We start from the raw sequence: 15,396 nt of genomic DNA, 5'->3' as shown, positions 1-15,396 counted from the left end.
GACCCCAGACACTACTTACCAAAGTAGAATGTAGAACATTTTCTTTATAAATTCTGTTATGCCAGTTGAGCTAGATGTTCAATGAGACTATGGTCCCCACAGCCCTCAGCCCAGCAATTCAGTCCCTCAGGGAGTTTTCATCCAACCTTTTAAACATGGGTGAACTCACACACCATGCAGCTGGCGATCTTCTTGTACACACAACACAAGACCTTTTCTCTGCCTGGCTCTCTGTCTTCTAAAAAGGGAGCTGAGATTAGGAAAGCATGGTCGTTGGGCCCTGTGTTCTTGTCTTTTTGAAGGGAGGTTGTGTCGCCCCTTTGGTTTCTGTCATGTACGAGCTGTTCCACTGCCCTCCCCCACCTCTTCCCACGTGGGATGTTGAAGTCGGGCCGTTGGTACAGATCATACCATTGTCATTGCTGGAGTCAAAGAGGCCTTTGAACAGGTGCCAGAGTCAGACCTCGGTGGAAAAAGATGAAACCACACAACAATGCAACACAACTGGCCACTCGCTCTGTAAATTTATAGAGTGATCTTGCCATAATATGGGAACGAAGTAACCTTGTGATGAACTCGGTGGGAGGAAATGACTAACAGGAGGAGACAGTTGATACAGTATTTATATTGGATGAACTGTCTGAAGTCTCTCGAGCCCCTTCTATAGTAAAGGAAGCAGGGAGGGGGGTTGTTTCCTACAGCAGTGATGTTGAACGCCATTTGGGTGAAGGGGAAAGAAAAAACGCTAGAGCTTTGGTGCTCAGACCCCACAGTTGGCTTGAGCCCCAGCCAGCATAGGAGTGCTCCATCAAGGAAAAACCCTGCAGTGATGCAGTTCAACTATATGCGCCTCTCCTCTGCCCAAAGGGCTTTCACGGGTAAGTTGTGCTAAAGAATTGCCAATGATTAGAGGGCATTGGGAAGTTTTTCTTTTTTTTTTAAGTTTTTTTAAATTTATTGTGCTTTAAGTGAAAGTTTACAAATCAGATCAGTCTCTCATGCAAAAACTTATACACACCTTGCTATGTTCTCCTAGCTGCTCTTACCCTAAAAAGACAGCACACTCCTCCTCTCCATCTTATATTTCCTGTGTCCATTCAACCAGACCCTGTCCCTCTCTGGCTTCTTATCTCGCCTCCAGACAGGAGCTGCCTACATACTCTCATGTTTCTACTTCAGCCAGGAAGATCACTTCTCACCAGTATCAATTTCTGTCTTATAGTCCAGTCCAATCCCTGGCTTCAGGAATGGTTCCAGTTTTGGGCTAACAGAGGATCCGGGGACTATGACCTCCAGGGTCCCTCCAGTCTTATTCAGACCATTAAGCCTGGTCTTTTTAGGAGAATTTGAGGTCTGCATCCCACTGCTCTCCTGCTCCCTCAGGGCAGTCATCAGTTGTAGCTGGGTACCATCTAACTCTTCCGGTCTCAGTCTGATGTAGTCTCTGGTTTACATGGCCCTTTCTGTCTCTTGGGATCACCTTTACCTTATGTCTTTGGTGTTCTTCATTCTCCATTGCTCCAGGTGAGTTGCAACCAATTGATGCATCTTAGATGGTCCCTTGCTAGTGTCGAATACCCCAGATGCCACTCACCAAAGTGGGATGCAGAATGTTTTCATAATACATTTTGTTATGCCAGTTGTCCTAGATGTCCCCTGAAACCATGGTCCACGGACCCCTGTCCCTGCAACTCTGGCCTTCGAAGCATTCAGTTTATTCAGGAAATTTCTTTGCTTTTGGTTTAGTCCAGTTGTGCTGACCTCTCCTGTATTGTGTGTTGTCTTCCCCTTCACGTAAAATAGTTCATGCCTACTATCTAATTAGTGACTACCCCTCTCCCTCCCTCCCCGCCATCATAACCATCAAAGAATATTTTCTTCTGTGTTGAAACTTTTTCTTGAGTTCTTGTAATGGTGGTCTCATACAATATTTGTCCTTTTGCAACTGGCTAATTTCACTTAGCATAATGCCTTCTAGATTGAAAGTTATTTTAAAAGAAGGAATTATACCCCTAATTTGGCTTTGGATATTTCTTTTTTCTCGAAGAGGTTACAGGGATTTACATGGACTTCCCCAGAGTAGCCAGATTCAGGCACAAAGTGTTGGTGGCTGTGTCTACTTCCCTTCCCCGTCTCTTCTACCTGCAGCCTCCTCATGGCTGGGGTCATCAAGAGGAGAGTGGGGTAAGACCGGCAATTCCTCCCTCATTCCTCCAAGCAAGTTCTCTACTGCACCATGATTGACATTTATAGAGTGATCTTGCCATAAGTATTGTAGGGGGGCCATCCTGTGCACTGTAGAATGTTTAGCAGCATCTCTGGCCTCTGCCCACTAGATGTCAGTAGCACCCTCACCCACAGTTGTAACAACCAGATACATCTGCAAACCAAAACTTGTTGCCATTGAATGGGTTCCAACTCTTAACGACCCTGTAGGATATAGTAGGACTGCCCTATAGGGCCTCCGAGGCTATAATCTGTACAGGAGCAGATTGCCACATCTTTTTCCTGCAGAGTGGCTAGGGGGTTTGAACTGCCAACCATTCAGTTAGTGGCTGAGTGCTTAACCATTGTGCCACCAGGGCTCTTTAAATATGTCTCAAGGTACCATCATTTGTGCCCCGAGGGGGCAGAACAACCCCTTAGGTGAGAACCACCATCTAACCCTTGCTTTCCACATACAAGGTGACAGAGGGACCTCGGAAGTTACTGTCTTCATATCAGTAGTGATGACACCGAATGGGCACTTTCTGTATATCTGGCCCTGTGCTAACTACTTTCCATGAATGACCACATTTAAGCCACTGCAGGCCTGTGTGATAAAGAATTGTTAGTATCACCATTTTACAGATGAGGAAACTGAGGTTTAGAGAAAAGAAGTAACTTGTCCAAGTTCTCACAACTGGGCTCTCGTGCCCTGCTTTAGCTTGTAATCCCTATGCACTAGTTATACCCATTACCTACAAAATCTAGTTGGTGTGAACTGAAAATCCAGGTAATTTGATCTCTAGCCACGTCCTCAGATAGAGGAGGTTTTGAATTTTCTACATCAGCAATTCTCAACTGAGGCAATTTTCACCATAGGGGACATTTGTCTTTGTCACATTTTTGGTTGTCACAGTTGTGGGACAGTGCTACTGGCACCTCGTGGATAGAGGCCAGGGATGCTGCTAAACATCCCAGGACAGCCCCCATCCAAGGAATCATCCATCCCCAAGTGTCAGTGGTGCTGAGTCGAGGAACTCTGGTCCACACGATGATCTTACCTCCTGTCCATTTGGGTGGGCCACAGTTTGGGGATGCTGGGAGTCCTACATATACATTTCAAATGACCTTATAATGTGGGAGTCCATTCCTGTTGGAATAGCAGTAACTTTACACACAAAGTTCTCACATCCTTCTGAGCTTGATTTTATCATGTAACAATTTTCCAAATGCTTTGAGTGTCCTTGTTTTCTATGGCCTTTGCCCTGAAGCAAGGCTACTCTCACTTGTTATCCTCAGCCAAGTGAAAAAACATCTGAGCCTGTTTAAGTACACTTTGTAAACCATCTATCGTGGGAAGTGGGCACTGGAGCAGAAAGAGGGTGTTCCTTTCTGTTATTCATTCCTTCCTGCCCCCCTTTCTAGGATGAATCAACTGGAGAAATTACATTTTACATGAAGGGGGCGGATGTTGTCATGGCTGGAATCGTGCAGTACAACGACTGGCTGGAGGAAGAGGTAAGTGTGACACAGAGGTTAAAACCGGGGCATGGGAACGTGTTCAGAAGAGGCAGTCTTTGTGGGATATAGTGAGGTGGGTGTCTGTATTAGTTATCTATGACTGTGCAACAAATCACACCAAGACTCAATGGTTTATAACAACAAACACTTATTATCTCTCAGTTTCTCTGGGCCAGAAACCCAGGCACAGCTTAACTGGGTGCCTTGGGTTCAGGGTCCCTCAGAGGCTACAGTCATTGTTGACTGGAGCCATGGTCAACTCAAGGCTCAACTGGGGGAGAATTTATTTCCAAGATCACTCGCATGGTTGGAAGGAGTTAGTTCCTCCTGGGTCATTGGACCAAGGGCCTCTCAAGTCCTCACTGGTGTTGGCTGGAGGCTGCCCTCAGTTCCCTGACATGTGGGCCCCTCCATAGGGCAGCTCACAACATGGCAGCTGGTTTCGTCAGAGTGAGTTAAGTGATGGAGCAGGAAAGGGTAAGCAAGACGGTAGGCATAGTTTTCTGTAATCTTAGAAGTGACATTCCCTCACTTTGCCACATTTTCTCTGTTACAAACAAGTCATTAGGCCCAGCCCATGCCTGGGGGAAGGGATTAACAAAGTGTGAATACCAGCGGCAGGGATCATTGGGGGCCGTCTGAGAAGCTGTCTACCACAGCTCGAATGTGGAGAATTGGACAGCAGCAGGGTCTTGGCGGGAAGGACTCCCAGGTGTATCAGGTCCTTTTTGTTTCGTGCCTCAGCTCTGAGGTGGAGGGGGGTGGTCCACATGTTACTTTCAGTAAAATTGTTTTAGAGTAGTGGGTTTTTAGCCAGGTAACACGAATGAATGAAACAGGCCCAGATGTGTTCTTCTGACCCCATCACGCTTCACACATTAAACATACTGGAATATTCTTTACTTGGAAACACAGAGAAGCAGCCACTTCTCGGCTGTCACTGATTGTTGTTATTTGGGAAAGTGCACCTGGTCTTGTCAGATGTTTGTTTTTGCCCCCAGCAAAGCCAGAAATGCAGTGTTGACTTAAATATCGAAACATATGCTGTGCTGGTCAAAGAAAGCCTGTTTCTGGACGCGCTGGGCTCACAGGCAGCCACTTTGCAACCTCCCCTTTAGAGGGTTTTCGTCCAGGGAAGACTGCTCTTGGGGACGGCCGTTTTCACTCTTCCCTTGGAAAAGGGATGTCTGTGACAGGGTCCAGTCCCTCCTGGGGGAAACGCCTCCGTGTGGCTCCCACTGACTGTGGTCTGCTTTGCAGTGTGGAAACATGGCGCGAGAAGGGCTGCGGGTGCTTGTGGTGGCGAAGAAGTCTCTGGCTGAGGAGCAGTATCAAGACTTTGAAGTAAGTTGTGCTGTGACCCTTGTGTTATCTTTGCAGCCTTGCCTGCCTCCCCGGCCACATGTCACCCCACCCTTCTTTCTGTTCTTTGAGCACCCCAAGGCTCCTTTTATCTCAGGACCTGTGCTCGCTGTTCTCTTTGTCTGGAATGCTCTTCCCCCGTAGAGCTACATGGCCTACTCCCCAGCTTCCTGTGGGGCTCAGCTGAAATGCCACTTCCTCTGAGAAGTCTTCCAGGACTACCAGTCCAAGGTTGTCCCACGCCACCCTTCTCTACCCCATCACCCCCCTTTACCTTCTTGGTTGCATTTATCAGAGTCTATAATGACCTTGTTTATATTTCCAAATTCTTCTAAGCCATTTCCTCTGTGGAATAAGATCTTTTTGAGGGCAGGAGCCTTATCAGTCCAGTTTTCTCTTGTATCACCAATGTTCAGGTTAGTCTTTGGCACGTAGTATTTATTCTGGAAAATAGGTTTAGAGGGTGAATTAACCACCATCCTAGAGCCTTAATTTCTTTCAGGTGTAAAAAAATGTTAAACTAGACCACTGCCTGTCATGACTAAAGGTTCTAGTATAAATCCATTGCTTTACTTGTTTATTGTCATCTCACCCCATAGACTGTGAGTTCCCTGAGGCGGGGGTTCCTTGTTTTATTCACTGCTGTGTCCCTTGTGCCTGGTAGAAAGTCTAATACATGCATGAGTGAATGAATAAAAGGAAGAAGAGGACAGGGTTGGGAGGACATGCTTCTGGGGCTCTTGACCTGCTCTGACCAGACCCACCTTGGATCTCTTTTTTTGTGTTTGGGCTCTTTGTAAGGTTTTATTTAACAAGAGCCCTACCACTGATAAATTCTACCTTCCTTTCTTTTTTAAAAGCATATGCTTTCAATTGGCATATAGAAATTTTCTTTTTCTTGCAAATCTTTCTAGTATTATAAAGAGGGGACAAACAGAAGGGTTGGGTCAATGGCCTTTGGCAGTGGGGCTTTGTCTTTAGAAAACTTGATGATCAAGAGTCTTCTTGGTGACAAAGTGTGTGTTACGTGTAGAAGAACCCACTGTTTTTTGAGGTCTTGTGTTGTACTAAGCTGCACAAGAACCCAATGAGGTTACTGTTTTTTTCATGGATGAAAAAAATTGAGGCTCAGAGAAGTTCAGTAACTTGCTGGAAGGCTCAGTGTAGAGCAAAGAGTGGAACTCGGGTTGGCCCAACTCAAGTCCAGGTTGATGGGCTCAGGAAATGCCCTTCTGCTGGGGTCGCCCCACCTTGTGGGGCATTGGGGCTGAGTGAGCATGGGTGATGGGATCAAGAGCAGCCCAATCCACTCTTGGTGTCGTTGGTCTGCCTTTCTCTACACCCAAAGCACTGACCGTGTGCATTGGTCTGTCCTAGGCCCGCTACGTCCAGGCCAAGCTGAGTGTGCACGACCGCTCCCTCAAGGTGGCCACCGTGATCGAGAGCCTGGAGATGGAGATGGAGCTGCTCTGCCTGACGGGCGTGGAGGACCAGCTGCAGGCGGACGTGAGGCCCACGCTGGAGACCCTGCGGAATGCCGGCATCAAGGTAGGTGAGCCTCCCAGAACAGCCTGCCACACAGAGATGCCTTTTCAGAATTACACCAGATGTCCCTTTAGCAAAGTATAAAATTTCGAGGGGCAGAGAGAGTCAAAGTGAGAAAGGGGGCCAGGAGTGGGGCACACGTAGATAGTGACCTTCAACCCTGTCTAAAATAGGCTACTTCCCCACTGTGTGTTTTTACGGTACTGGTCGTTTCTGTAGGCATCTTGTAAATCTGTTTGCTTTTGCTGACTGTCTCCCTCACCACTCTCAGCTTCATGAAAGCAAGGCCGGTGTCTGCCTTCTCCCTCAGTACCAAGCAATGTCCAGATATGGGGGGTGTTCATTATACAGGTGTTCGCAAATGAGTGAGTGACTGCCCACCCAACGGAGTGACTACCTGTACCAATAAACTGCCACATCTATCTGGTATTTTCTACTGTTGGGGCCAAAAAATATATATCCAGGGCACTAGTTTCAGGGGTTCCTTCAGCCTCCATGGTTCCAGAAAGCCTGGAGTCTATGAGAATTTGAAATTCTGTTCTACATTTGACCCCTTTTGATCAGGATCCCTCTATAGAATCTTTGACTAAAATATTCAGTAACAGTAGTCAGGCAACATCCAGTTCTTGACAGTAGAGGAAACAAACCTTAAACCAAAAATACCTCCTAAAGTCTTTAAAACCAAACAGTAGTTTAGCTTAACTAGTAGAAAATCTCTGTCTTGAGCATTATGCTCTTTTAAGACCTATCTATATGGGACCAAATTAACAGCCACTCAAAAGATTAGATAGGAAACTTAAGTTTAGTGAGTTTGTGTTAATGGGGGAGGAACAACTCAGAAAAGGAGGGTGAGAATGGTTGCATAACTTGAAGAATGTAATCCATGTCACTGAACTGTACATGTATGTAGACACTGTCGAATTGGTGTAGGTTTTCTGTGTATATTCCCAACGACCAAAAAAAAAAAAAAAAACCCAAAACCAAACTCATTGCCATTGAGTCGATTCCAAGTCACAGTGACCCTATAGGACAGAGTAAAACTGTCCCATAAGGTTTCTAAGAAGTGGCTGGTGGATTCAAACTGCCAACTTTTTTGTTAGAAGCCAAACTCTTAACCACTGTGCCACCAGGGCTCCTTCTCAACGACAACAATTTATATATGTAAGGTGGTACAGTGGTTAAGAGCTACAGCTGGTAGCTATAAAGGTCAGCAGTTCAAATCCACCAGCTGTTCCTTGGAAACCCTAGGAGGCAGTTCTCCTCTGTCCTATAGGGTCCCTGTGAGTCAGAGTCCACTCGATGGTAACGAATTTAATGAGTGTGTATATAGATCCGGAAACCCTGGTGGTATAGTGGTTAAGAGCTACAGCTGCTGACCAAAAGGTCAGCAGTTCGAATCCACCAGGTGCTCCTTGGAAACTCTATGGGGCAGTTTTACTCTGTCCTATAGGGTCGCTATGAGTTGGAATCGAATCGAATCGACTTGATGGCAATGGGTTTGGTTTTTTTGGTTATATATCTTTTTTTACATACATCCGGTAGTTTAATTAGAGGCCAGTAGAGGGCGCTGAAGGACAGGCTATATTTTAATGGACCCCAGCAAAAATAACGTTGGCAGACTCAATTTCTAAATAAAAGTTCATTCAGAACTCACTGGCTGGGAGCTCCTAAAAACACGCATATTTGCCACCTGCCTCCACCCAAAACCAGCTCTTGGCTGTACCCTTGGGCCTGCATTTGGCAAAATTGCCTGTCCTAGCAGGGCCATTTCTGCCGGGTAGATTGAATCTGCAGTAGTCAGTGAACTCTGGGGGTCACAAGCGTGTGCACGTTTCCTTGTGAACCAGATTCTTTTATGTACCTTTGGCTCCCAGGCCTAGTTCCTTACAGAGAAATTATTAGAAGGACCCCGTTCTTGTAAGAACAGCCTGGTGAAGCAAGGACCCGTTTCTGCCACGTTTGGTGTTTAAAATTTGGCTCTGGCAGTTGCTAAGACCTCCCCTCTTGGAGTTGTGGAGATAACATTTTTTGCTTCTAGCTTTGTCCTGGAATTTTTCTCTGTCTCAAAACTCTTGTATACAGACACTGAACTGTTGCATTCCTGTCGTGTGGACTTGGGCTCCTCGTGGTAGATGTGAGCTGTGGTGTGGGGGCAAGTTAGTTTGCAGTGAGGGTCTAGGTATGATGTTTTACTCGCTCAGGAGGTGTTAGAACTTGGAAGCTTTCTTCTCCAGCCCCTTTTGCAGATGCAGCAACTGAGGCTGAGAGAGTTGGCTTCACGCCCCCAGGTTTGCACACTGGGAAGTGTCCGAGCTGGCACTGGGACTTGAGCCTTGGGCACTTACCTGGGCATACCTGCAAGCACCTGGGCACTTACCTGTAGGCTCTTCATATCCTCCTAACACAGGATATGAACTATGAGGTGCCCCTGAGAGCTCTTTTTCTGTGGTTTTCTAGAGCTTGCTAGAGCTTGCTCCTCACCGGCTTCTTTCCCAAGGTTTGTTCTCTTACATCCAGCCCAGAAAATCACTACCAAACTAGGATGTTTAAAAGGATATTATTTTTAAGGCCAGGCGGGGCGTTGAGGGAAGACTCAGCCAGGGTCACACCCAGAGGAGATGGCCCAGGAGGCTCAGCTGCCCAAATGTGCCCGGCCTTCATCCTGGGTATCCCCCTGCCTGGGTTTGAATGCTGACTCTCCACTTAACAGCATCTCTGACCCTTGGCAAATGACATGACCACACAGTACCTCAGCTTCCTGCTTCATAAAGTAATCATGGAGATAAAAAGCACCTGAACGTGGACAGCATTTAGATGGCTGCAGGAAACATTATTTGTTACTTTCTTTCCTGTGTTCCCACCACTGTCAGGGTCTCCTTTGTCCTATTACTGCCTGACTCCTCCCTGCTAGGAAGAATAAATGGGTTCATGGGTAAAATAGCGGAGCAGGGAGTGCCTTCCACATGGACCTGGAAGACCCAGATTCTGGGTCTGTGTGGCTCTGGGGCAAGTCCCTGACCCTCTCTGAGCCCAGAGTAGTGACCTATGAAATTCTCCAATATAAGTGTCAAAGAATCGGTCACATTTATTGACAGTGTTTCCTATGTGGTTTTAGCCCCGTGAGACCTTGTTGTGAGCATCTGACCATATAGAAAGACCATCATATGACCTGTCAGTGTTTCCTGTAAAGACAGTAAAGTTACCCCTCACGCACACAGCTTTCCCCTCCTTAGGGATTATTCATTGCTTTAAGAAAAATCCCCAGAAGGGGGATTACACCATTCGATGGCCGAGCTTCGTGAGGCTCCTGAAGTGCCCACTATACTCCTTTCTGGAAGCATCCTGCCACCCTTGGCTGCCCCCGGCGTGGTGAACCCCGGGGTCCCGAAGCTCTTGAAGCAGGGCATTTCCTGTGGTGTGCTGGGAACACCATGGTTCTCGAGGAGGTAAACGGAACATAGTGAGTCCATGCAATGTTCTTGGAAACTTAGCTGACGCAGTCGACAGGCTGGCCTCAAAAACTAACAAACAGGACCTCTTTCATGCCGTAATTTCAGGTTTGGATGCTGACGGGGGACAAGCTGGAGACAGCTACGTGTACAGCGAAGAATGCACATCTGGTGACCAGAAACCAAGACATCCACATCTTTCGGCTGGTACAGCACTCTGTGTCGGGGCCGCGAGGGGCGTGGTGCCATGGGCTGCCCTGTGACCTCGGAACCGGAACCTCGAGGGAGTGGGCCCCTGGAGGGGAGGGGAACCATCCTAACTACCTAGGGTTGTGGGGAGCGTAAACCATCCTTGGTCTGGGTGGGATTACTGAGAGGCCCAAGCGAAAGCTGAAGAGTTCCTTCTGGGAGTAGTTCAGGAATACCTGTGGGGTCCCTGGGTGGTGCTGCTGGCTAAGCGCTCAGCTCCTAATTGAAAGATTTGCAGTTTGAATCCACCCAGAGGCGCCTCGAAAGGCCTGGAGGCCTCCTTCTGAAAGATCACAGCCGTTGTAAACCCTGGGGAGCACAGTTCTGCTCTGGAACACATGGGGTCGCCGTGAGTCGGAATTGACTCAATGCCAGCCGATTTGGTTTTTAGTTACAACCTGGTGTTAATGCTGTGTTCTTAGCCTTTGAGGGGGGCTCGTGAGAAGATGATGAGGGCTCGGAACCGTCCTCCTGAAAGATGCAGATAAGCTCAGACACAGGAATTTGTGGGCAGGATTCCTGGCGTTGCCCTAGGAAATAAACCCGAGACCCCAGACACCGGCCTGTCTGCCCTCCCCAAGGGAAACATTTAGAACTATCTGGGAGCCTTTCGGATGAGGAAAGTAGGATATGCAGATGAGAAATTCCCTGCTCTGATGGTAAACGCTTGACCAAAACAGTGAGCGCTTTAGAAGCTGCTCCAGAGGCTTGAACCACTGAGGGCTCTAATTGGCTTTCCTGAATTAGGGAGGGAGGAACCCTGGGTCCCCTTTGGTCTGAGATATGGCAGTCCCACTGAGATCACAGCCAAGAAGACAAGCACCTGGAGGGGCTCAAGATGTTTTGGGGATCTCCCTTAACTCTTGTCTTTCACCCACAATGCATGGAAGCTGCAGGAAATCCAGCAGTTCTTGGAATATACAGTCTTGTGTCAAGGCAGAGATGATCTAGAATTCAGGGGTTGGCAAACTACGGCCCTAGGGCCGACTGCCTATTTTTGTAAGTCAAGGTCCTTTGGGACGCAGACATGCCCATTCATTTACTGCTACCTAAGGCAGCTTTCACACGACAACAGCAGAGTCGCCTTGTTGGGACGGAGACTGAATGGTCTGCAAAGCCTGGAATATTTTCACTCTGGCCCTTTATGGGTCAAGTTGGCCAGCCCCTGATAGATGTCTGGCTGTGAGTGGCTGCCCCGCAGGGCTGTGCTTCTCCAGGCAGGTGAACTCATCTTACCACGCTGTGGTTCTCTTGTGGGCAGAACAGAGCTGTCATTATTAGGCTCTACACAGAGTTCTCGGGAAGACAGACAAGAAAATCCGTGACAAGTGCCTGGTGTGGTGCCTGCATGATTGCAGCTGTGATTTCTGGCCAGGAGGAAGTGGGAAGTGATGGGTGGCATGCAGGCTCCCCCGATTCCCACTGAACCACAGCAGGCAGGATTGAACTTGTCTGTGGGTGTGATGGCAGTGGAGGGGCAGGGGTCCTTGTCTGGGGTGGCCTTTGTCTGCACCAGCTCCAGGAAGCTGTTGTTTGTTGTTCCATCCTCTCCTGAATGCAGGTCTTCTCCACCTCTCCCTTCCCTTCCAGGTGACCAACCGCGGGGAGGCCCACCTGGAGCTGAATGCCTTCCGCAGGAAGCACGACTGTGCCCTCGTTATCTCGGGAGACTCGCTAGAGGTGGGTGCTGGCCCCCTGAGGGCTGGGTCCCTGCGGGAGCCACGTGCTGGGAGCTGACCTGGCCTGACACATGGCTTCTCCCTCTGCCCTACCCCCCGCCCCCAGGTTTGCCTCAAGTACTACGAGTATGAGTTCATGGAGCTGGCTTGCCAGTGCCCAGCCGTGGTCTGCTGCCGCTGTGCGCCCACCCAGAAGGCCCAGATCGTGCGCCTGCTCCAGGAACGCACCGGGAAGCTCACCTGTGCAGTAGGTAGGTAGGGGGCTAGAAAGCTCACCTGTGCTGTAGGTAGGTGGCGGGGCTGGGAAGCTCACCTGTGAAGTAGATAGGTAGGTGGCTAGAAAGCTCACCTGTGCAATAGGCAGGTGGGTGGCTGGGAAGCTCACCTATGCAGTAGGTAGGTGGTGGGCCTGGGAAGCTCACCTGTGCAGTAGGTAGATGGGGATGCTGGGAAGTTCACCTGTGTGGTAGGTAGGCAGGGGGGAGGGGGCTGGGTCCCTTACTGCTGGCCTTGACCTGCTGGTACGCTTATGTTATTTTCCATAAGGATAATTGCATTCTGTGAGTGTTCTTTAAATTGCCTGGGCCACTTAGACTGTGATTTTTTTCCCACAGACTTTGGCGTTATTATCGTCGTCATTATTATTGTCAGTGTTTCCCCTTGAGAAAGAGTAGGTGCATGGGTTGCCCGTGTGGCTTGTCCTTCCTTTGCTGGTGACGCAGGGACGCAGCATCGTGAAGGGGTGATGATCAGGCACTTGGGAGTTGGGTCTGGGTTCAGACTCTTCAGTTGGTATTTACTTGCTGGGTGTCCTGGTGACTTCCTTCACCCATCTGAGCCTCAGTTTCTTCATTGGTAGAATGGGGATAATCATAGTGGGGCCTCCAGTGGTCCCTCTGAGGATTAACAGGGAAACACTTCAAAAGGGGTGACCACAGTAGACCACGGTGCTCAGTAAGGGCCAATGCCAGTCATTGCTGGTGACAGTGACACTGCCCTGCCACTCGGAGGCCGTGGATGCAGACCCCCTCCATGGCTCAGTGCACTGGGATCCTTAGCAAGTTACTGGATCTCTTGGCTCCTCTGCCTGTAAAATAAAAACCTGTTGCCTTTAGATTGATTCCAACCCATGGCGCCTCCATGTGTTACAGATTAAAACTGCTCCATAGAGTTGTCTTGGCTGTAATCTTTTTTTTTGTTTTTTTATTTTTGTTGTGCTTTAAGTGAAAGTTTACAAATCAAGTCAGTCTCTCATATAAAAATTTATATACACCTTGCTGTATACTCCTAGTTGCTCTCGCTGTAATGAGACAGCACACTCCTTCTCTCCACCCTCTATTTCCATGTCCATTCAGCCAGCTTCTGTACCCCTGTGCCCTCTCATCTCCCATCCAGACAAGAGCTGCCCACATAGTCTCGTGTGTCTACTTGATCCAAGAAGCTCACTCCTCACCAGTATCATTTTCTATCTTATAGTCCAGTCCAACCCCTGTCTGAAGAGTTGGCTTCGGGAATGGTTCCTGTCTTGGGCTAACAGAAGGTCTGGGGACCATGATCTCCAGGGTCTTTCTAATCTCAGTCAGACCATTATTGGCTGTAATCTTTATGGAAGCAAATTGCCAGGCCTTTCCCTTGCCTGTAAAATAGGTACTATTAGCCCGTGGGTTGTTGGAGTGATTAAATGAGACGGTGCAGGTAAGGCAGTTAGTAAGCATTGTATTATTACTTAAAGGAAGAATGAAACTTGGGAGTTGTGTTTCTTGCCTCTCCCCCATCTCCTGTCTTTTCTCTCTGGTCTGTGACCTGCAGGTGACGGAGGCAACGATGTCAGTATGATTCAGGAATCCGACTGTGGCGTGGGGGTCGAAGGAAAGGTGAGTGCTAACGTGGTAGGTGGGATGGCGGTACCCCGCATGCTGCTCTGCTCCACTTGCTGGAGCTTCTTTACCTGTTTTCTTTTTCCTTCAAAGACACAGCTCTAATACTTCTAGAAATTCTAAATAAGAAATACTGAAACATAAGGAACCAAGTGTTACTTGGAAGTCAGAGATCCATGTCAGTAAATCATATAGATAGATAAATACCAACTTTTCGCTTGCCAAAACCTAAATTAAACAACAACCACAAAGTATTTTTCTGTATTCTTAGGGTACAGCGAATGTACTTTAAACGTTCCATAGATTTACGAAGTCGTTGCGTATCTTCATGATTTTGGCGAATCCATATTATGCCTTTTTTCCTTTTCCACCCCTTCTGGTTCTCTCGTTTTCAGCTAGGTGACAGTGACTTGAAGTTGCAGAGTTACATGACCCTCAAATGAGATGTTCTAACTGAAATCCGTATCGATTCCCTTAATTCAGGGTTTAAGCAGCACGCTTGAGTTTGATAGACTTCTCTACAAGCTCCTGTATAGAACGAAAACTTTTCCCTGTCTGTTAAAAAATTACATTCAGATTCCTTTGATTTTTGGTTTATAAAAGTAATAAGCGCTCATTGGAAAAAAATTTTAAGCACTTAGAAATGGATAAGGTGCATTCTTTATTTTAGAGAGCTGCATCCAATTTATTAACATTGGCTATTCTTCCAGAATTTTTTCTATGCACATATTACTAGTTATGGGTGTGTATATATGTTTTATATATATGTATGTTTGGCTGGGTTATATATATTATAAATATATATACGAGTACATAATCTTACGGATGTGTATATATTACTTTCATGTGTAATTTAAAATACAAAACATTATACTGCGTATTTTGTTATGCAACTTGTTTAAATCTATTATAGCTTGTGTATTTTTTCCACATTAGAACATGTAGATCCATTGTTTCTTACACTGTTTCTAAATTTCTACAGTTTTTATTTTCAAAAATATCAGTCCTTCAAAAAGTTGAACTAGAACGTTGAGTACACGTCTGTCCTCTGTTTTGATTTAGCTGTTGTTAAAATTGGCCACGTTTTCTCTCCCTTCCTCCCTCCTTCTCTCTTTATACATACAAACACACATGGAGCTTTATGTATTTTTTTCTGAATCAATCCAAAATCCAAAACCACTGCTGTTGAGTTGATGCTGACTCACAGCCACACCATAGGCCAGAGTAGAACTGCCCCATGTGGTTTCCAAGGAGCGCCTGATGGATTCAAACTGCTGACCTTTTGGTTAGGAGCCGTTGCTCTTAGCCACTGTGCCACCAGGGTTTCTTTTTCTGAATCAGTGGAAAGTGAATGGCAGGCATAATAAATACTTCCCTCCTAAATACCTTAGGGTGGATTTCCTAGGAACAACTACGTTCTACATAAGCAAAAAGCACCATTTTCACCTCCCCACCCCATGTAACATTGGCACAAAAATATACTATTCATAGTCGAACTTCCCAGTCCTC

General features: G+C 47.2%; 1 protein-coding gene across 3 annotated transcripts in view; it reads left to right on the top strand.

Moving 5' to 3' along the window:
• ATP9A (ATPase phospholipid transporting 9A (putative)) overlaps positions 1 to 15,396 on the top strand; it is a 148,638-nt gene that overhangs the window by 113,685 nt on the left and 19,557 nt on the right. For all 3 annotated transcript variants that reach the window (XM_064276221.1, XM_064276222.1, XM_064276223.1), the window contains exons 16-22: positions 3,631 to 3,723; positions 4,987 to 5,070; positions 6,466 to 6,636; positions 10,191 to 10,289; positions 11,922 to 12,011; positions 12,117 to 12,261; positions 13,820 to 13,884. In XM_064276221.1, the coding sequence (XP_064132291.1) occupies positions 3,631 to 3,723; positions 4,987 to 5,070; positions 6,466 to 6,636; positions 10,191 to 10,289; positions 11,922 to 12,011; positions 12,117 to 12,261; positions 13,820 to 13,884 (747 nt within the window). The remainder of the gene's footprint in view (positions 1 to 3,630; positions 3,724 to 4,986; positions 5,071 to 6,465; positions 6,637 to 10,190; positions 10,290 to 11,921; positions 12,012 to 12,116; positions 12,262 to 13,819; positions 13,885 to 15,396) is intronic.

The sequence above is a fragment of the Loxodonta africana genome, chromosome 24 (assembly GCF_030014295.1).
Source record: "Loxodonta africana isolate mLoxAfr1 chromosome 24, mLoxAfr1.hap2, whole genome shotgun sequence".
Taxonomy (NCBI): domain Eukaryota; kingdom Metazoa; phylum Chordata; class Mammalia; order Proboscidea; family Elephantidae; genus Loxodonta; species Loxodonta africana.
This window is presented reverse-complemented; position numbering and strand designations above follow the sequence as displayed.